Below are 22,804 nucleotides of genomic sequence, written 5' to 3' on the forward strand. Positions count from 1 at the left end.
GCAGGGAATGGAGCAGAAACCTTCCTCTTTCATCAAGTGCATAGCCACATACAGGCTTGGTTTACCTCATTAAATACTACAACGTGACCATCAAACACACAATCACATAAATAAAGACTGTCTTGCTCTCTGCCCTTGGTAACTGCAGAACTAAGAATCTGGCAGAAGACTTAGCCCTAACCCTTCTTGACCTTTAAAACCTTTATCTTGCAACTTTATATTCTAGCTGGTAAAAACTCCCATGGGGGGGGGAGAAGGGGGGGGACGACAACAGAACAGTAATTTTCTATTTATGGACATTCAAGAGGAATACCCTTTTTCAGTAACTGTAAATCATAAGACAATTTATATATAAATCTCAGTTTGTTAAAAATACTGATGAACATCTCTCACTATTCACATTCAAATGTCTTTCCTCAAATAAACTAAATCTCATTTTGAAAGTATTTTAGAATGTAATTAATGTATTGTAATGCGCTTCCCCATCACCATAAGCTGGTTTTCAGGCAAGTCTGACTTTGGAGAAATGGCAGATGAAATGCTTTAAAGATTATTTTGGAGGAGAGAAGTCATATTCACTTGTCAGATGAAGATGTTCTGGTTGACAGATGAACATTTATATTGTATTATTAAACAAACTGGTATCTCACCCCTACAGCTACCATCATGCTACTATGTAATTTTTAAAAATTTGTTCAGAAAACAATACTGTGTTTTACCATATCCTTAAAAAATTAGCATCTTGAAATTACCTGATCCTCAAGTCAAAATCAGCATACTTGCAGTTTCCCACCATCTTTTTTAAATTGTTTTTTGGTAGCTGGACATAAATCCACCATAAATGTTAAAGCAATGATAACATTTGATCCCAGGCTATGTGACAGAATGTCCTTTTGCTGTACTACAGGTATCCCACACTCCTGTGCTATGAGCGGATATGCAGGACCCAAGCTGCTCAGAAGGAAGGAAAGGTCAAAATGTATTACATGAAGGAACAGGCAGAAGCCAGCTGATATTATCTACATTTTCTTTTGTTGCCACAAGACATTCTTTATTTCAGCAACCATTTGGGACTTTCTGTGTAATTCAAGGGATTTCAGCAGTAATTTCCGTAGTATTTGTCAACCTCTCTGAATGAACACACTCAACACCCAGTATCGGACCTTCTTCACTGACACCAGATGTAATGCAGTAGGCTTCCCAACAGCTCTGAAAAACTTGCTTCTGAACACATTCCTGCAGGTATAACTGATGACTACATAACAGAACTTGTGCAAGTTAACTACTGTCACCATCACCTTAAGTGGCACTTAATAGACGTTCTTGAGGAGAATTTTGGCAGAACAGCCAAGAACTAGAACACCACCAAAACCGGAAAGAGTTCACGAAGGCCACAAATCCTTCTCCCTGCCTTTTAAGGGTCTCACAGTATGTATGACAACATACATATACATTACAACAACAGTATAACCTGGCTCTGCTAATGGAACAGCACAGCAGGTGCTACACTCTATACAGATATCGACATTAACCTAGTCTCATTCATCAAGATTGCTAAAAGAAAAGGACAGGGGCAAAAAAAAAAAGTTTCCTAACACTTTTTGCAAAGCCGCTAGCATGGTGAAACAATCCAATTTGACAGACACAAACACTGTATGCAGATCAGTGCCACAGAGCTAAAAGTTTTTTCTCTCCTCCTGCCTTTTGTTTGCTACTCATACAGCATAACTGTCTCTTAACACTGGATTCCCATTGTCTTTTCCTTGTCACCTGCCTTTTAATCTTGCCAAAGGCCCTATTCACATTAACTTAATCAGCTCCTCCTTCAAATTTAATTTAAAAAGCCTAAAATTTCTAATTTTCCCTGCATTTCCCAGTTAAGTGAGACAGGGGAAAGCAGAACTGAAAGAATTTAAATTACGCACAATGATTTAACTGAAATAACTATCCCAAACTTTGATCTCTGTACTGCCCACACAGAAGATAATCTCTCTGTGTACTTGGAGCAGTGTAAAAGGCATTTTACAGATCATTAACTGTCACTATAGTCTTGCAAAAACACTGCATATGAACAAAAAGAAAGGACAGAGAGAGGTTTCAATTTAATAAAGATACCCAATATGGACAAAACTTTAGCACTTGCAAAGTTTAGCACTCTGCAAACAAATTACAGCATGGTTTGTAATAACTTAGAGGCAGGCTTCAACCGGAACTCATTTTCAAGATGATTGCTAGGACCACTGCTTGGCATACAGAATTGCAGCACAACCACCAGAAATAGGGGTGGGATATGTTTTGAGAAATTACTTCATCCATCTTTCAGCCCCAAAACAGGACCATCTTTACTGATGTCATAATTCCTGAGAGAGGTTTATCCAAACTGTTTTTAAAACAAGATTCTGCAACCTCTCCAAGTTATATCCTATCCAAGTATTCATTCCACCTAACCTAAATCCATTCACTGCAATTTAAGTATCACATGACTTTTCTTATCCAAAGTGAGTACACAGAACAGCCTGTATGCCTCCTCAATGCAGCTGCCTTTTGTAGATTTAAAACTCAGTTATTTTCAGTTTTCTCTTGCCTAGGCCAAACATTTCCAACTCCTTCCATTACTCTGGACATACTGCGTGTTAGGCTTGCGATCATTATTTTCTGCTGAACTTTCTCCAGTTGGCCAACATGAAGTGAGCTACACAGAACTGGGCAGAGTACTCTACATAAAACAGGATTGCGTCATGTATTTTACAGGCCATAATTCTGCTCGTACATCCCTGTGTGACGCTGGACTTTTCTACAGTGGAAAATACTGTTGATTCATGTTCAGCTTTTCATTCAGTACAATACCCAGATCCTTCCCTAAGGAACAGCTGCATAAGCTGTTTTTATCCTCATTCAATGTTTCTGCAGCTGCATTTTTGCCCAAATGTAGTACTTCCACATGCCCGTAGGGAGCCACCACTTGCTTTTCCTTCAAACCACTTCTCTAAATTCTAAGCATCACTATGAATCCTAATCCTGTCCTTGAGCATGCCTGCAGCACCTCTCAGTTTTATGTCACCTGCAGGTGTAACTGGCAAACTCATCTGCTGCATCAAAGTCTTTAACTAAAATACTTAACAGTAAAAAGCCAGGAAATATTCTGCTCCATACCACTGCTTTTTTTTTTTTTTTTTTTTTTTTTTTGACAGTGAAATGTCCATAACTACTTTGAGAATGGAGCTTTATAATTTTCCAGGAGGGTCTGCAATCACACCGACAGAATTTATTCCAGGGCATAGCTCTCCTTGTTTATCAGCTTATTAGAATGGCACGAGAGAAAGTATCAAAAGGTTCACTTAAGTCAAGTTATAAGACATCAATAGATTCTCTTCTATTCACGAGGTCTGTCACCCTATCAAAGGAGGAAATTAAACTGGTTTTGACATTATTTGTTCTTGAGCCAGCTCTTACTCATCATCCTGTCATCTTCTCTCAGCTTTCAAACAGCACAGCAATCATTTGTTTCATTATTTTTAGAGAAATTAAAGGTAACTTGACAGGGTCAACAAATCCCTTGTTCTTCCTTTCTTCATTTTTAAAGAGTAGTATTGTGTTTGCCATTCTCCGCTCTGTCTTCTCACCCGCACCCCATCATTTCCGAAAGGCACAGCACTGAGATCATCTCAGGAACCAGCTGAAGCAAACTACAAGAGCTCAGCCAGGCCCCTACCAATTTAAAATCATTTCACAAAATCAAGCACTTGAACACGTTTCATTTTAAGAGGTGAGACATTGTCCTCTGGATATGACCCACTGGCTGCAGAGAAGGTCAAGGCATCTAGCTAAAAACAGATATTAACCTTCTAAAGCTAAAGTTCAAAGATACAAACCCTAAACATCATGTCCTGCTGTATTAATTTTTCACTGTCTAGGTAGCCAAAGTCTGACATAACTAGCGATTTGGGTTCACTCTCTGATGCAATTTACAAAAAGCCTTATCTTCCTGATCCCATTAGTTTGATGGTCTGTAAAAAACAAAAAAATCCCTCTGAAATGACTCTGATTCTTTCCCCCTTTAACACGATTACTTTATCATGTGTTTTTCTTATACCATCCAGTTCTTACATCAGGATACATAACTGAGTTTTGTTGCCCAATACGCTTCTCTTTTCCTTCATGGTTATCTTACTGAGCCAAGCTACAAAATCCCATATTACCATACCAATCAAGTTAATTATTCTTCCAAGTATACACCAAGTGAATATCTTTGACCATATAACATCTCTTTTTGTTTATTCACTTGATATCCTGTGTTAGACACTGATTCTCTGCTTTTCAGCACTGTGATCTGCTACCCTCCTCCTCCACTCTCCATGCTCAATATTCCAGCTGTGAGAAATGTGATAACCCCTTTTGTTTTACCTCCCACCATAGCACAATTTACTTTAGAACGCTCACTAATAGCGACATTACAAATACAGCCCTCTCTCTTCGTGCAGAGATGTTCAGTTACCATGAACACAGAAAAAAGCAAGGATAGAAATATGGATTGAAGTGCTTGGACTCATAATTTTTACATCTCTTTCCTTACAAATCCAGCTACCATGTCAGTCAGAACACACAGACCTCACTTGTTCTTAATTCTGTTTTGTTAATTTTGAATTACTTGATTCTTACATTTATGTCTGCATAATATGAATAGACTGTCACTGGCTTTTTACTGATTTTCTGTAATTTTCAGAGTACTTCCCACCAACAGCATCTGTGATGCTTGCAGCTTTCTTTAGAAAGCAAGCTAGTTGAAACTGGCTTGGAACTGGAAAAAAAGATATTGAAAAATTGTGCAGCAAATAAAACCACCAGATAAGCCTCTTCCCTTGTGTACTTGCTATGCAAATGCTTTTGTGCTAAGGGGATGTAAAACAGTAACACCAGCACAAAATTCCTTATACAGCAGTAATCTCTAAACGTATTTATGAAAGCTGCACAACTTACGCGATCTTGGCACACACAGAGCACTTCCACTGCCCATCAGTTCCCACGACACGACATTTATTGCAAACTCGGAGTTTGCAGGTTTGGCACAGGTCTCCTCTGTCAAAGATCAAGCCCAGGCTTTTCTGACAGCGAACACAGACCCTGCTGTTGTCCTGTTGACAATGACGGTTTCCACCTTTCCTTCTCACTTCCAGAAGCTCATTTTTCAATTTCCTAGAAGTAAGAAAATAAAATATCTTAATTTGGAGATATAACTCAATGATCTGTAAGAACTTTTTAACAGATTAAGATTTAGCACCAAAAACTACAAGACACAAATAAGTACAATACAAATTTTTTTATATATATTCGCTGTATTTTTTGAACACACATATGACAGAATAAATCTATCCTCCGCCTCTCAGACATGCAGTCAAGAGGAAAATCTTGTGGTAGATCAGTATAAGTAACTGCAGACAGCTGAGCAGTTCTGGACAATTGGTAAACCATCTTTGCTTGTCCCTCATCAATAATTCAAGTCATGCTGAGCCCAGGTTGACAGCAGCTCAAAATTGGGACTATCCTGTACATCCACAGAAGGAAAAGAAGAAAATCTTTCCTGCAATTAGTGTGCATTTAATACTATACCAGTGTGGAGTTAGCTAGGAATGCATATGCAATTCTGCACTGGCTATTCAAAGCCTAAAAAAACCCTAAGCCAAAACATCTAAATAGATAGTAGTGACATGCTGTGATGCCACAATTTAAAAAAAAAAAAAAAAAAAGGAGAATGTCAGTTTAAATAATGTGACTTGCAGATTACCAGTTCTGCCACTGACTCTGCAGGATAAAAATATTTGCATTTAAGACCTAATTTTGAAGGCTGCAATTTCAATGGTGCGTGAGTTGGGTCCTTAATGAGAAAATAACCATAAATGAGATGTAACCACAATATTTCCACCAGCAAAAAATGGAATTTGAAGAGAAAGAGTCAAGAAGGATGACAAGGAGAGGCAGTTTTCTATGCCTATCGTCCCAAACCAGGGACTCAAGCAGGACCCCATCATAACCCAAACCTCTCACTAATAGCTCCTTGTACCTTGATTCCTGACCTCAGGTCCAGAGCTTTCCCTCCCACACCACAGCCTCTAGCTCTTACCCCTCCCATCCCGACCCACAGAACCATCTAGGTTGGAAGGGAATATTGGAGGTCACCTAGTCTAAACTCACAGCCAAAGGAGGGCCAACCAGACTGGGTTGATCAAGGCTTTGTCCAACTGAATCTTGAGTAACAGTAACTCCAAGAAAAGAGTCTACAATGTCTCTGGGCACCTGTTCCAGAATCTGACTAACTTTATGGGTTGTTGTTTGGGTTTTTGTTTTTGTTTTTTTAAAAAAGTGCCTTCCCAATATCTAACCAGAATCTCCCACGTACCAGCTTGTTCCCATTGCCTCTTCTCCTTCCACTGTGTACCTCTGAAAGGAGTCTGGCTCAATTTTTTCTATACTGTCACACTAAGGACTTGAAGAGAGCAATTCCATCTTGCCTTTGTCTTCTCTTCTGAAGCCTAAGGAAACCCAGTTCCCTCCACCTCTCCTTCTACATCATGTGCTTCAGCCCTCTAATCATCTTGATGGCCCTCCATTGAACATGCTCCAGTATGTCAATGCCCCTCCTGTTCTGGGGAGCCCCAAACTGGAAACTATTCCAGATGTGGTCTCACAATTGCTGAAGAGAGGGGATAATCACTGGCCTCAACTGCTAATGTAGTCCTGTATGTGGCAAAATTGTTATGTCCTCTCAACACTTCTCTGCTGAAGCTCCATCCACTCAACCCCCCGGCTCCTCTTACCCTCTCATCCATCTCAACCTTTTCCATAAACAACCTACAGGTCCCCTGCTCTCTCCAGGCTCTTTCCTGACTCCCCCCCCCCCCCAATCCCTCCTATCTTAAGCTCCTCCATCCTTTCAAACCCTTCCTGCACTCCACTCTACCCCAGAATACCTCCTCCCCAGGGCCCCAGCTCAGCAGCTGCTAAGTTCTTTCAGTTTTACATGTCTGGGTGTTGCTGTGTCCCCATTCCCTCACCCTTCCCTATGCTTTCATGCACTGCCCTCAGCCAAGAGCCTCCAGAGTCCCTCTATCATGAAGCACTCCAGCTCACTGAAATCACAATCTCTGCATAGACAGAGATGCTTTAAGGGGGATTTTGAAAACTTGGCTACCGGCTTCACCTAAAGATCAGTAAAAAGGTGTCAGGAAGAAAAACACTTTGGGAAGATAAAACCAATAAAAGATTACAGGTTGCAGCCCAGTGAAGGAGGCCGGGAACATTGCTTAGGCCACCAGGGACTAAGCTCTGATAGAATTAGGTTATTTGTGGATACATTGCCTTGCTAAAAGGTTGGCTAGCATTTTGCTTCCCACTGGGATCCTATGAACAACAGCTGCTCTGCAGCCACCTGGCCTGCAGATGCTCAACCTCTGACAGCTTTTGCAAAAGGGCATGTCCAATCCCTCCAGACAGCAACTACAAATCCTGTCAAGCGTTTTCCTCCACTGGCCTCTATCCAGAAGTGGTTTCTTCATTCTGCTTTGGACCGTTCTTCTCCCACATTCAATCCAAACAGCCTTTCTCTCATGCCATAGCCTTCAAAAGTCTGTCCAGCCTTCACGAGCTTTCTTGGTACTTTGCTAATTGTTCTTGCAGTTTATCGATTGCATCTTACGTCTACCTCCCTCCTGCAGAGATACACTTAGTTACAGGTCCATGTTCTTCTTCTGTCAATCAGCCAGCTCCAAATGCAGACAGGTGACCTGCACTACAGCAACTGCCAACTGCACTGCAATATTGCCACTGTGCACAGGGAAGGCAGATGACCACCACTTTTGCCACCCCCTTCTTGGATCTACCTCCTAAACAAGCCTGCCTTCAAACAGCAAAAGTCAATTTATCTTCTTCTTCTGGACTGACAACTAAAGGCAAACCTCGCCCCTCCCCCCCGCTACTAGAATGCTCTCGACCACACCTTTTTAAAAGAGATACCACATCTATCCACTTGAATAACATACACCTTTCAGTGCTTGTGAAGATATCTAATTACCACTGAGGCTATGGTCACTTACATTTCACTAAATATCAGACAACATTCACAAAATTACTGATGATTTACTGTCTCCCCTCAACAGAGTGAATTTGTCAGAGACAAAGTACTGTGCTACATGGCCCTTTTATTTTAGTACAGCCACTTTTAGTACCAACTGATCTCAGGGAAATTTGTTAAGATAGGATTGTACTTTCACACATTGAGAGGTATTGCAGCACCTTCCAGGTTCACCCCCAAAGCCCACCCTGTCACAGCTGAGTGTCCTTCTTCACCAGGAATTCTTAATCTGGCTAATACTTGGCAATTCTGTCCCTCTCATCTACTTTTTGTCTTCCTGTAGCTTGCTGAAGTCATCCACTTGCGCCTGCGCTGGGTTACCCCAATAAACAGCGCTCAGAGCTGCAATGGGGAACACTGCTGTCAGGAGACTTCCAAGCATGGAAAATGCGGACCCAAGAAAAAGAAGAGGAAGGGCAGATCCAGTTTGCACCTGCCACCTGGATCACCACATTCAACTGCACCCACCAGTTTCTGTTGTACGTTCCCCCTGTGAGCTGACAGCAGACCAGGACACACCATCCAACCGGAGCCCTGGGACTGCTCCTTGCTTCCATGTGGCCTCTTCGGCATCTCAGCCACTCCACTCTTCCTACTGGCTTCTCAGGTCAGCTCAAACACTTGGTCTAACTTACTGGTACAGAGGTGACAGCTATAGTTTACAACTAAGTACAACCAGCAAACACTAACAGATTCAGCTTTACTCAGCTTCCCCACACAAAACTCTCTCTGCATCTGTACTGGGTTTACATGGCAAGGTTTTGGCAGCTGGGGGTCTTCAGGGGTGGCCACTGTGAGATGAAATCGGGGCTGTGCCTTTGCAGGCAGAGCTGTTTCCAGCTGGCTCCAAAACAGACCCAGCACTGCCTAAAGCTGACCACATCAGCAATACTGGTGGCACTTCTGTGATAACATATTTAAGAAAGGGGGAAAATGCTGCACAGCAGCTGTGAGAGAGAGGAGTGAGGAAAATGTGAAGCAGCCCTGCAGACACCAAGTCAGTGAAGGAGGAGGAAGAGGAGGTGCTCCAGCTGCCAGAGCAGAGATTCCCCTACAGCCTGTGAAGAAGATCACGGTGAAGCAGGTTGTCTCCCTGCAGCCCATGGAGGACCATGCTGGAGCAGATATCCACCCTGCAGTCCATGGAGGACCCCATGCTGGAGCAGGTGAGCGTGCCCTGAAGGAAGCTGCAGCCCGTGGAGAGCTCCTGCTGGAGCAGGCTCCTGGCAAGAACTGCATCCCATGGGGGACCCACACAGGAGCAGTCTGTTCCTGAAGGAACCGTGGAAAGGACCTATACCCCCGTGGAAAGGACCTATGCTGGAACAGGGGGAAAGTGTGAGGAGGAAGGATCGGCAGAGAAAAAGCCTTATGGACTGACTGCAACTCTCATTCCCCATCCCCCTGCACCACCTGGGTGGGTGTCAGGCAGCCAGCTAAGATCAACCCACCACAGCCTCTTTCCCCCTTCCTCTCTGCTTGTTTGTTCTGTGTCTCCTTCAGCAGCAAAACCAGCTTACTAGTACTGAGGATACACCTTAGTCTCTGGAGAAGAAGAGGGCAAATCAGCCTTAAACACACTGCGCATAAAATGTTCTCTCATTGTTTACCCGCCTCTTACCCAAGTTTCATCTGGTCACCAATCCACAATAATGGCAACTTAGGCATTTGAAAATCTTGGAATTTTTGAATCCCTTCAAAATCCTCTCCCTTCAGAGTCATATGATTGATTCAACACTAAAATGATACTCAAAATTAAAAAATAATATTTGGTTTCTTGGGTATGTTCAAGCTTCTCTTTGCAACCACAAGGGACAGGCTTTCCTCTTCCCTCCACTCATTCACAATGAAACCTAAGAGAACTCATACACTGTGGGCTAAGAAAAAAAGCCCTCACAGCAAAGTGTAGAAGCTGGTGACACTGAGACATTCTTACTTTAGCTGGAGCACAGAAATTGTCTTCAGCTAGCTGGCCCAGATTCCTATGAACACAGAGTATTGGTTATCCAGTCAGAAGGGAGAAATTGCAAGCAGAAGAGTTCAAGATAAGCAACTGAATGCTACAGGTCTTTCTAGATTCCCTGAGACACAAAAAAGGAGAGGGGAAACATTTCTGTGGCACAAAAATCAGAGAAGTGCAGCCCAATAAATACACCTGGGCTCACTTAATTTCTCAGATAAATATTATTTCTCATCATAAAGCTGTATCTTTTCAACAAAATAGCTGGTTCTAAATGAGAATGTGTTTAAGTTATTAATACAGAAAATTCTGAGGATAAGTCACAGCATTAAGGGATGAAGAGCATCCGCAACGACAGCTTTTACAGTGTACTGTCCTAAATGTTGTTAAGGCTTTGGAAGTTTTTCTACAATTAAATGCACCCGCTGTTACATGCTTCATTCTAAAACCAGCATTCAACAAGGCCCTACTCAGTAAAGTCTTATTTTAAAATACATAGAGGAAAAGAACTACTAGAACTTGCCAAACTGCTTGAAGCACAAGCTCCTTCCCTGCACAAGCTTCATCTCTCCAGTGCTGAAGTCCACAACACGAAATCACAGAATAGTTGAGGAAGGGTTGGAAGGGATCTCGAGACCAATCTAGTCCCACCCTCCTGCTCAAAGCACAGTAAGCTATATCAGGTTGCCCTAGATTGTTTCAACTGTTTCCAAGGATGGAGATTCCACAACGTCTCTGGGCAGGCTCATCCAGTGTTCAAACACTCTCACAATAAAAACATGTTTTCTTCTGTTCAGATGCAATTTCCTGTACTTCAGTTTGTGCCCACTGACTCTTGTCCATTCACTGGATACCGCTCAGAAGAGTCTGGCTCCATCTTCTCTAATGCCCGTTAGGCATTTATACAGACTGATAAGATCCCCCTGAGCCTCCCTCCTCTAGGCTGAACAGTCCCAGCTCACTCAGTCTCTCCCGATAAGAAAGATGCTCCAATCCCTTAATCATCTTTGTCTCCCTTCACTGTACTTGCTCCAGTATGTCACAGAATCACAGAATGGTTGAGGTTGGAAGGGACCTCTGGAGGTCATCTGGTCCAAACCCCCTGCTCAAGCAGGGCCACCAAGAGCCAATTGCCCAGGACCATGTCCAGACAGCTTCTGATTATCTCCAAGGATGGAGACTCCACAAACTCCCAGGGCAACCTATGCCAGTGCTCAGTCACCCTCACAGTGAAAAAGTGTTTCCTGATGTTCAGATGGAACGTCCTGTGTTTCAGTTTGTACACGTTGTCTCTGGTCCTGTCACTGGGCACCACTGAATAGAGCCTGGCTCTGTCCTCTTTGCACCCTCCCTTCAGGTATTTATATATATTACTAAGATCCCCCTAAGCCTTCTCTTCTCTAGGCTAAACAGTCCCAGCTCTCTCAGCTTTTCCCCATATGAGAGATGCTCCAGTGCCTTAGTCATCTTCATAGCCTTTCACTGGACTTTCTCCAGTATACCCATGTCTCTCTCATACTAAGGAGCCCAGCCACAGCTTATCTATGAGGATCTTATGGGAGACTTCCCTGAAGTCTAAGCAGACAATACTCACTGCCCTCCCGTCGTCTACCAGGCCAGTCATTTCATCATAGAAGTTTATCAAGTTGGTCAAGCATGACTTCCCCTTGGTGAAGCCACGCTGACTACTCTCAATGATTTTCTTGTCCTTAATGTGCCTAGAAATGGTGTCCAGGATTAGCTGCTCCATCACCTTCCCAGGGATCAAGGTGAGGCTGTCCATGTCTCTCCTATAATGGAGAGCCCAGAACTGGAACCAGGATTCCAGATGTGTCTCACCAGGGCTGAACAGAGGGGATGGATCACCTCTCTTGACCTGCTGGTGGCATTCTGCATAAGGCAGCCCAGGATGCTATTGTGCCCACAAGGGCACATTGCAGGCTCATAGTCAACTTGGTGTCCACCAGGACCCCCACAGCCTCTTCTGTCAAGCTGCTTTCCAGGCAGTCAGTGCCAAGCCTGTGCTGGTACATAGGGTTATTCCTCCCCAGCTGCAGGACTTGATGTTTCCCTTTGTTGAACTCCATGAGATTCCTGTCAGTTCTTTTCTCCAGCCTGCCAAGGTCTCTCCAAATGTCAGCACACTCATGTGGTCTACCAACCACTCCTCCCAGTTTTGTATCATCTGCGAACTTGCTGAGAATGCACTCTGTCCCATCATCCAAGTCATTAATGAAGATCATAAACAGTATTGGCCCCAGTATTGACCCCTAGGGTCACTGCTGCTGGCTGTCCTCCAGCTAGACTTTATCACTGATCATAACGCTCTCGGCCCAGAAGCTCACCCAGTTCAGTCTGCCTCACTGCCTATTTACATAGTCTACTTCATCTGATAATACCCTCATTGACAAACTGGTGGTGTCAAAAGCCTTGCTAAAGTCAAATAAACAACATTCACTGCTCTCCCCTCATCTACCAAGCCAGTCATTTCATCGCAGGTTATCAGGTTGGTCAAGCATGACTTCTCCTGGGTGAAGCCATGCTGACTATTCCTGTGGACCCTCCTTGTCCTTCATGTGCCTGGAAGTCATTTCCAGGATTAGTTGCTCCATCACTTTCCCAGGGATTGAGGTGAGGCTGACCAGCCTGTAGTTCCCTGGGTTTTTGTTCTTGCCCTTTTTGAAGATAGGAATGACATTTGCTTTCCTCCAGTCCTCAGACTCAATCACCATGATCAATCACCATGATCATTCAAAGATTATCGAGAGTAGCCTTGCAATGACATTGGCCAATTCCCTCAGCACTCATAGGTACATCCCATCATGGCTCATGGACCAGTCCAGTTTGTTTAAATATTCCCTAACCTGATTCTCCTCCACTGAGGGCAAATTTACCTTGCCCTGGACTTTCCCAATGACCTCAGGGGGCTGGGATTCCTGAAGACCTGTCTTACCAGTAAAGATTGAGGTGAAGAAGGCATTATGCACCTCGGCCTTTTCTACATGTTTTGTCACTAGGGTCCTCTGTTCCATTCAGCAGCAGGCCCACACTTGTCCTAGCCTTCCTTTTGCTGCTGGCGTACTTGTAAAATGTTTCTTGTTGCTCTCCGCTTCCCTTGCCAGATTTAACTTCACGTGGGATTTCAGCTTTCCTAATCCTATACTTGCATGCTTAGACTCCCAGGTCACTAGTCCCTGTTTGCACCTCCTGTATGTTTCCTTTTTATGTCTATGTTCTGCCAGGAGCTCCTTGTTCATCCATGCAGGCCTCCTGCCACCTTTACTTGCTTTCCTGCTTGTCATGATGAACCGTTCCTGAGTTTGGAAGAGGTGATCCTTCAAAACAAACAACATCCATCTCCCTCCCTCCCCCCCGCAAAAAACCAAACCTGAACCAAGAAAAAAAAATCCACCCCAGCCAGCTCTCTTGGACCCCTCTTCTCCCCAGTACCGTCTCCCAAGAGACTCTTCCCAGCAAGTCCCTGAACAACCCAAAATCTGCTCTCCTGAAGTCCAGAGTTCTGATCCTTTTTGCGTTCTTCCCTCCACTCCAAATCTTGAACTCCACTCACGGTGACTGCAGCAAGGCTGTCCCAACCTTCACATCTCTGACCTGTTCTTCCTTGTTGGCAAATTTATGTGGATATGCTTGGCATGGGCCCCCTTCTACCCCATTTTCTTGATTACAACATTTCTCCTGTTCACCCCACCCCACCTGATTTGCTTGCCAACCTGGACCACCGCTTCTTTGCTTGATCATTGTCATTCTCTCTCTACTTCACCTTTTTCATGGTCTCCTGTTGAAACTGTGAGTTTTTAGACAATAGAACTGCCAGCCAATGTTCAATAGAGGTAGTCTTTGAGAGACAATTATATTTTCACTTTTTATTCAGTTTTGAAAAGATTTGGTCAATCACATACCATAGAACTAAAGGGGCACATACAATTCAGTTCCAGTTTATTTTGGGACTTGAACATCTGCATGCAAAACAACAACCTGAACCTTGCCCAAGTGTCAGGGTAACTCAGAAGATTAATATTGTTAATCCTGAAATCTCAAAGGGTTAAAATCCTATGCACTAGCAAAGGCTCATTTTTCATACCAGATTTATTTCCAGTGATTCATTTTTACTTAAAAAAAAAAAAAAATCAACAGTGACCCACTGCATTTCAGGAACTCCACAGGCAGTACAATGCCATCTTTTTGGTAATTATCAGTGTGTCCTATAGAGTGCATCCAGGTGTCTAATGTCGAAACAAAACCTTCACTGAACTCCTTCCATTCCAGCTTTCTGCCTCCCCCCTGCAACTTTCAGGCCCTTTTGTACTTAATTAGAAGCATAATTGGGCACAAAGTCTGTTTTAAATAGTTCAAATTTAAAATAAGGAAATCCCTATCAGCCCCAACCAATAAACAGTGTATTTTTAAACAAAAGCTTGCTTAAAGATCAACATATTGAAAATTGAACATATTGAAAAACTTATCAATATTCTTTTGATATTAGAAAGGCATTATTCCTACTATCCAGTAGTGGTGACTGCAACAGTATTTTCCACTGCTTATGCGATACAAAATCTTGAATTCTTACCAGATGATAGTTGATCTGCCAACAGCATGAATTCTGAAAAGTGTTTGTTTTCTTGTTTTTTAATACAGAGCTGCCTTTGATGACTTTCAGGGAACTGAGATAAAATAAATCAAGACACAGCTTCTCTGCTCACTTAATCAAACAAATAAAATAGAAAAATTTAAAAAGCAAGCAAACAATGTTTGGACAGATATACTGGATATGAACTTTCTTTTGGGATTCTCTATACTATTTGTTGAATTGAACTACTGATTGACTGTAACAAATATGTTCAGATCTTAAGAAAATAAAGAATGAAATGTCTCAAGGGCCAGGAATAGTAGTAGGAGGTGGGCAAGCCATCTGAAAAAATCCATCATCATAACAGCCTCTAAACAACCCCAGCCTAGCTGCACTAGTTACACAATATTGAAAAGGGATTACAAGTGCAGCATGTAGCTGGACTGACTTACCGCTACTCTTTACCCCCCCAGACAGAAATCAGCTGTATTATAAACACCAAATTTCCTTTTGCTATTCTAACATTTGGGCTGTCCTTAATTTTAAAGGAATCTAATCAACCATGTAGTTAGAGATTTTTAATCTCAAATATTAAAAAATAATTAATCTTTATCAATCTTCTCCTAGTAATATGAAAGAGAAAATAAACTCAGCAGAAGCCAATTTAATTATCTGCTGGATAAAAAGAATCCTATCATACCTGAAGTTTCTATTACATCTATTTCTAAACCATCTATTACAACAGCTGTTTGATAGAAGACAGCTATGAAAAAGAAATTTGTTACTGCCAAGAATAGTAGAATATTTAGCCATTCCTCTAACTGTGAAATTATATTGAGATCCCTCTATTGTCTGAGAAAGTATGTTAAGTGCATTGGAGAAGAGTTCTGTTGTAATTAGTATTCCAGGTAACACTGAATGACTTAATCCAAGCCTTTCCAAATGGGGCATAAAAGGCCCATATAAAACATCAAAGTAGGAAAAAAACCAAACCGAAACAAAAATTACTTAGCCAACACCAAATCTGAGAAATTACTCAGATCCTAGATTAAGTCCATCTAACAAGTAAATATGAAAACCTGATGCCTTGAAAAGATGAGAAAAAAAAATGCAGGCAGCAAGGACTGCAAAATGCAACAGCAAGTTGCAACTCTACAAAACCCAAACCAAGGAGCAGCAAGCAGTTGTAGCTCTTGGCACAGTTGCCCAACGCCTGCAAGAGGCACAAGAGAGGCCCTAACTCTTCCCTACTGACGCTAAAAGTCACGAGGCAGTCAAAGGCACTCGTTCCCTCACAAATGCAGCCTCCAGAGGTGGTATATTTCCAGACCCTTATAATCCTGCAAAGAGGAATAAGCAATGAGAAGCCTTAACAGATCAATTTTTTTCTTAATAGTATGCTTTACCCTAGAGAAATTTTATTCCCCAAATACAGAAAAGTAGAATAGCTATACCGCTCCAAGAGGCAAGACACTCACTGCTCAAGCCATTCACTTAAATGAATGCCATCATTTCCTCTAACTCTGTAAGTACGATCCACTTGCTTTGAGTCAGGTAACTTTTTTTTTTTAATACCAAACTGATTTTTTTTTTTTTTAAATTTCAGTAGGATTTTGGAAAACTTTTTATTTTGCAAAATTTTTCTACCTCATCTCTTCTCCCTTTTTTGAAAAACCACTGTTGAATGCAACGGCATACATGATTCCTCAGTTTGATTTTCAAATTTCTCCTGCATCTTCCTTCTCCCCATTTCAAAAACCTTTTTCGTCTTAAGATGCAGAGCAGCAGAATCCAAGTATTCTTAATTTTATTTTGCCATTCTAAATTTCCAGAGTTCAGAGAGTCATAAAAAATTACAGTAAAAAAAATCCAAACCTGTCCTCAACCAACTATAATTAAAGACTTCAGCAGGAAAAAAGTTTAAATACATGAAATTGCTCCAGTCTTGCACCTGTTCTTAGGAAAATTCTGTTTCCTGCACAGATGAGCTGACACATCCTCCTCCTGAAGCTGTGCAGCTGTTAACTTGGATACTAGAGAATTTTTCTGTGCAGGAACTGTTATCAACATACTTCTGGAGGCTGAGGGAGAAAGGAAATTTCCTCCCCAGACTGATTCCCAGTACCTCCTCCAAATTCAACCAGATTCCCTCCACTGTCTGACACAATATGTGGAAAGTAACAGTAAATATTATTGACAATTCACAAAAGAATGGGCTTTTACCAATTTCCATTGAGACCTCCTTGCATTGTAAAATCTAGCCACTTGAGTACCTGAAGTACTTTTAGGTTCTTATTTTATAAGCACAGATTTTCACATTTTGCTTATGTATCAGACCTGTATGATAAAAACTGTCTTAAGAATATCCAAGTACGGAGGTATATTGGTGACAACGAAAGGAAACAGGGAAAGGCAAAGAATGAATTTGCAAAGGAAAAGAGAACCAGCGTAATGAATGGCAGAACGGACAGTGAACAGAAGGAAAGCAGGTATGGGAACTGAAATTATATTGGATACTATAATGATGCAAACTTCCACAGATTAACCTTTTTCTGAGTAACTCCCTGATCCTCTCAACTAAAAACTGTCACTAAGATAAAAAAATAAAATCAAATTCAAATTGCTTGTTGGTTTCTTACTAGTCTTTGATAAAACAAATTGTACCCAGATTATGAGAATTAATCACCATCAGAAATTCTTTCACCAATGGAGGATCTTCATTCTCAAAGAACATTGGAGAGCAAAACAGGCATCTCCACCCTTTAGAGTGCTGGCAATAGTAAGTACTTTTGATGGAAGAGCCTCTGGTTCAAAGAACAACAATGTGTTAAATTCACCTGACAAATGAGATAGCTGCCAGACAAGCAACCTCCTAACTTCCCATACATGTATGGATGAGCAATATGCTTTAACGTAAGGACTCTTTCCTCCAAATATTTATAGTCAGTTTTGCAAAAACACAGACTATATACCATACTATATACTATCTTGCAATCATTTTGTGCTTATAAGCAAGTCCAATTGTATACTCAGCAGATAAGTCAATTCCCATTCCTCAAACTTAGGGTTTTTTTCTAAAGTACTTGCCTGTAGTTACCACATGGTGGTATCCCTGCTAACAGTTTCTCCTACATTGTAATGAAGTTAATACCCTAAATTGCTTCTGTGGATATCTTCAGACTGATAAGGAGATGCCATGTTCATTAACTGAAAAGACAGGAATGCCAACTTTCCTTGTCAATACAGATCTGGGGCTGGTGCAACTCTCTCACAACTTCTGGCAACCTAAATGCTGAGGCAATGATTCAAGTAATAACCCAATAAAGCCTTATCCTTGGAAGAAATTGGCGTGTTCCTTCTCTGTTTTCTCAGTTCAGCAATTATTACGCTGGTATCTCCTCTTCTAAAAGCATGGTATTCACAGCTTTGCTTTGTAAAGAATGAAAAGAACCTTTGTATTTTAAATGCTGTCTAGGAAAACAGTCAAGGTAAGAAAGCAATGTACATTAGCAGTAAGTGTGTCATGCGTGTTTGCTCTGTGGTAGCATAATAATATTGAGATGAAGGGCTAGCTCCAAATGCAAAATGCAGTGACCATCAGACCCAGTTCCCTGTGTAACACCACATCTGGGGAGGATGCAGTGGGGCTGCTGTTGGAACAGAAACAAACCAAGAACAGATGAAACACCCCTAGTACATGGAACACCCCCCTTTCAGCAAATACATTCTTTCAATTTAGTATTGATTTCATGACTTGTGATGCTACACATTAAATGTGATATGGGTTTTCATAAAAAGAGTCTTAAAAGAATAAAACCATTTAAAAATAGTAAAAGGATGGGGAAATAAGGAAAAAGATACATGTTTCAGTCCAAAACATTCAGTTCAGAATATCTTGACTGACGTTATCTGGATGCAAGTTTCTCCCAGCAACTCATATGTTAAAAAAAACCACCCTACTTTTTCAGCCTCAGTATGGTCAAGTTCATTATTTTTAGTAGCTCTATGTAATTTAATGATTTCACCCAGATAATCTTAGCATTTGAAAACAATCATGATGGTCATTCGACCGACATCAAAAGCATCGTAGAGCAATGTTTAGAACGCTGTAGGTTATTTGCCCAAGTAATCTACTAACAGCTTTAAATCAATATTCAAAGAAAATTTCCAGTCATAGAAGATGCACACTTAAAGTTAAGAACATAACCCTAATATTTATTAAGCAGGTTGCTTATTTGTATTATCAAAACTAGACCACAGAAAGAGTACTTGCTGCCTTCTGTGTTTCTCTTGCATGTAAGTGAAATATTTGTGCATCAAATAAAAATACAAGAATAGCCACCTGCACTCTAGAACACAAGTATGAGCAGTGATAGTGAAAATAACTCTTTAACAATTTCATTATTAGAACATCCTCCTACACTTACTATTGCTTTCATGTTGAATAGAAAGACCCTTTCAAGTTACAATGGCTTTTGAAGACTAATAGGAACAGAAAAAACAATTACCAAGATAGATCCAGAAAGAGTGGGACAGACTAATAAAAATACTTCAGTACAATGTACAAGTAAGCATCTTGACGGAACAAAAAATGCCTTGAAAATAAATACAAAGGGACTTGTTCTTCTGCAAAGTACTTCAATAAAATATGTAACAGATTGCACCAAATGGAATTCCAAAGACAACAAATGTTCCTCTGAAGTATACTTATGAGCCACAATTAAAGATATGCTTGCCAAGCTGTATTCAGAAAGAAAAAATATGAAGTCTCCTAGGAAGCAGTTACCCACCCAGTTCTTCATAGTTTGTGTATCTTGGAAGTCTTTTATAGACTACGTTCCACCATTATCAGGCACAGTATGGTCTAGTGACAATTCTCCAAATATACTCTGAATCTGAAACCAGTTGGTTCATATACGGGTGCCAGAAGTATGCATAAGCATCCCATTGCATCTTTAGTTATCCTAATTAGCATTATATTTCAGATTAACTTCATTTGCAGCCTTGTCTGAGGGTGCTCTTTCCATTTGTACCAAAACACAGATAAGCCAATACACCTGTCACTTTCCTGAACCACATCCTCCAGAGGTACCTTGGGTTCTCAAACTCAGTAGGTTTGGCAGGGTGACTTCCAGTAGTGCCAAAAAAAGCAGAAAATTAGGCATTTTAAGACACTGTATTAAAAAAAACAACAACAAACCAAACCAACCAAACAAAAAACCCCCCACAAAGCCTCAGGAGTTTCAACTTTCCACTTGAGATTGGGAAACGACAGTAGCAGGAAAGAAAGCTTTCTGGGGGTTTGGGAAGCTCATGATCTGATACACTGCTGCACTTCATACTGACACTTTTGATCGATGACTACTGGCACGTCACACATTTCCAAGGCCACCACCTTAGAAAACTAAAATACTTACTTTGAAATGCTTATCCTATTACAAAATAGAGCACAATGCCTGGAACAAACAGTGCTCCATCTGTTTTCTTGTGTTCTGTTTTCTTCTTCATCTGACAAATCATGAAGGAGATGAAGTGATTAATTTGCCCACACCACCATAAAGAAACACCTTTCCTTCCAGTCTTGCAGCAGAAGCAGCAACCAGTTTTAGCCCACTCCATTTACATGAGCTGCTATGTTTCCCCAGTTAAATGGGCTGCACACCAATGGGGCATTGCACTTAGGCTCGGTTCTCTCAAGGCAGAAAGGCTTCCAAAACCAGTGGCTAACTCTGCATGGATTTCCAAATAATAGTTTTATACAAAAGAAGCCTCAGCAGGTGCTGAACGTATATTTCTGCAGTGCACAATGTTTAAAATGCTTTTTAGCAAATCAAAGGGAAGAACAATGCAGCCTGGCCTTGGAACACATGGACAGAAACCAGCAAAGGCTGGAAATCTTCCCTTTGTCATCCATTATACTTGGCAGCCTTGCCAACACCAAGTGCTGCATACATCCACGCTAAGGCTGTTTCTCAAAATCAGCACTGTATAGAAGTTTAAAAGGGCAGCAGGGAGAAACAAGAGGAAGCAGCAACAACATACTAGAAAAGCGTATGAACCTTTGCAGAACCCATACTTAGTTGAACTAACTGAATTCGAGTCACCTAAAATAGCTGACACTCAGCCTGCCTCCACACATTGTCCTCTGAACTTTGATTTTTACCTTTTTTCCCCAGAAAAGAACACACGGACTCTCAATACCCTGAGTCTCTACTCGCATCAGCGACTTCTGAGATCCATACCTGAGATTTTCAGTTTTATTTATTTATTAGTAAATGTAAGTCATTTGAAAAAATGAAGTGTCCCTCCTCCTCCCTATTCTGTAAGCACTGCAACAGAAAGAAAAAGGTCACTATCTCACATTTTCCGCATGTTGTATGGACTTTCTCTCCCTGTGACACCTTCCAAACTTCCCCTCCCACAGTCAGCTCTGAAGGCACAAAGCACACAGCTCCTCTCAGAGGAAGAAAGTTCAAGAGCCTTACTAAAGCCTTCCATTCACAGAGGGGAAATTCAGCCAAACTGGGCAAAATCTACAGAATCTGAAATTTAAACACCACTGCTGCCTATTTTTGCACTTGTTATCTTTCTTACTCTTTTACCTTGAAGCAATGGACACAACCTTTTGTTTACAGAGGGCCACACTAGCAAGCAATTTTATTTTTAACACACTTTACTTTGACTTATAATTATCTGTGCCACCTCCCAACACTCATCCTTCTCCTGAGGCATCTAGAAAATCTTCACTGGGTACCACAAAAATATCTATACTACGGACCATATTTTTAAGAACAATAATAAAAAGGGTTACCTTATCCTTTTGTCTTCAACTTTTTTCAGATACTCATCTCTCTTCAATACTCCCAATATTGTTTCCCTTTCGTGTTCCAACAAAAATGACAAATTGATGATCTCCAAGTGCTTCGTCATGGTTCTTCAACAGCCACTCTTTCAATGCCTGCTTTCTCCAATCAATTCTTCCAATGATTTATTTGCACAAGTCCAAAGGCACGTTTGTGTCAGAGTTACAAGATCCACACAATCAAGAGGTATTTTGAAAAATGCTTCTTTAAGTTAACCAGGTGTCAAGATTGTATTGCTTTGCCTTCCGACTACACAAGAAATGAAGAAGAAACAAGGAAGAAGCCTTTAAGAAAGCCAGTCATTTTCCTGGTTACTGAATGTCCTTGTGTCCTGGCTGACACGCACCGGCACAGCACAGGCCTTCAGACTGCATTCACAAGCCACTGCTGAATCAACTTCCTGGCATAATTGTAGTTTGGAGACACAAATAGCTGGGTATATTTATTTCAAACTACCTGAAAGTCAAAACAAACAAGTGTAGGTGATTTTGACATTACCATCATGGTCTGATTTCAGAAAGGCTTAATCTAGTAATGGTTTGAAAGCCACCAAAGAATGGCTTGCAGACTATCAGGTTATCTCAGGGGCTACTTATACGTCATCTTTTCTATGTTGTTGTTTATTTACTCGGTAATGTTTGATTATTATGCTCCCACGAGGGCTCTGCAATTATCTTCCTACTGCAATACTGCAAATTACTATATTCACCTTGTAATACTTCCATCCTAACAGTAATAAGCATGGGGGTGGGCAGGGAGAAATGATTCTACTCATTTCCCTGAGATTACTTTAAGGGAAAAGTAAAAATTAACAAGTGGAAGGGCTTCAGAGGACAGCATAAAGGTAAAGACTCTCTTCAAAACAAGTATACACCTGCATCTCAGCAAGTCTTCCATTACACTTGCTTCACAGTCAATTTGGAGAAATAGATAGGAACTTTCAAGCAGTGATTTATCCACTTCCTGCAGACATTTAATTTAGGATGGTATGTTCTAGAAATGCCCATTCCCTTCCAGTAAATACAGCGAGAACTTAGAGTAACTTATTAACATGTAGCCACCCAGAAGTAAGACAAATTTCACTTTTTTTTTTTTTGGTCATTTCTAAACAGAAAACATCTTCCAAACAAAACCAGAAAAGACACCTTAGTCCATACTGGAGCTCTGAACTTGATCCTATTTGGAAAGAGTCACCAGGAGGCTACTTGGAAAATATCTAAAACTTCTAGTTAACCGGTTGGAACATCCAGCCCTCACAGTCTCATAAG

At 41.2% G+C, this 22,804-nt stretch overlaps 1 protein-coding gene across 2 annotated transcripts in view; it reads right to left on the minus strand.

The window, feature by feature from the left end:
- Nucleotides 1–21,965, minus strand: part of SYTL5 (synaptotagmin like 5) — a 64,076-nt gene extending 42,111 nt beyond the window's left edge. For both annotated transcript variants that reach the window (XM_072852466.1, XM_072852458.1), the window contains exons 1-2: nt 21,485–21,965; nt 4,978–5,193 (exon numbers count right to left, since the gene is read on the minus strand). In XM_072852466.1, coding sequence (XP_072708567.1) covers nt 4,978–5,193; nt 21,485–21,603 — 335 coding nt within the window. In that variant the 5' untranslated portion in view covers nt 21,604–21,965. The remainder of the gene's footprint in view (nt 1–4,977; nt 5,194–21,484) is intronic.
- Nucleotides 21,966–22,804: the final 839 nt, after the last annotated feature.

This window comes from Ciconia boyciana, chromosome 1 (assembly GCF_034638445.1).
Source record: "Ciconia boyciana chromosome 1, ASM3463844v1, whole genome shotgun sequence".
Lineage (NCBI taxonomy): Eukaryota > Metazoa > Chordata > Aves > Ciconiiformes > Ciconiidae > Ciconia > Ciconia boyciana.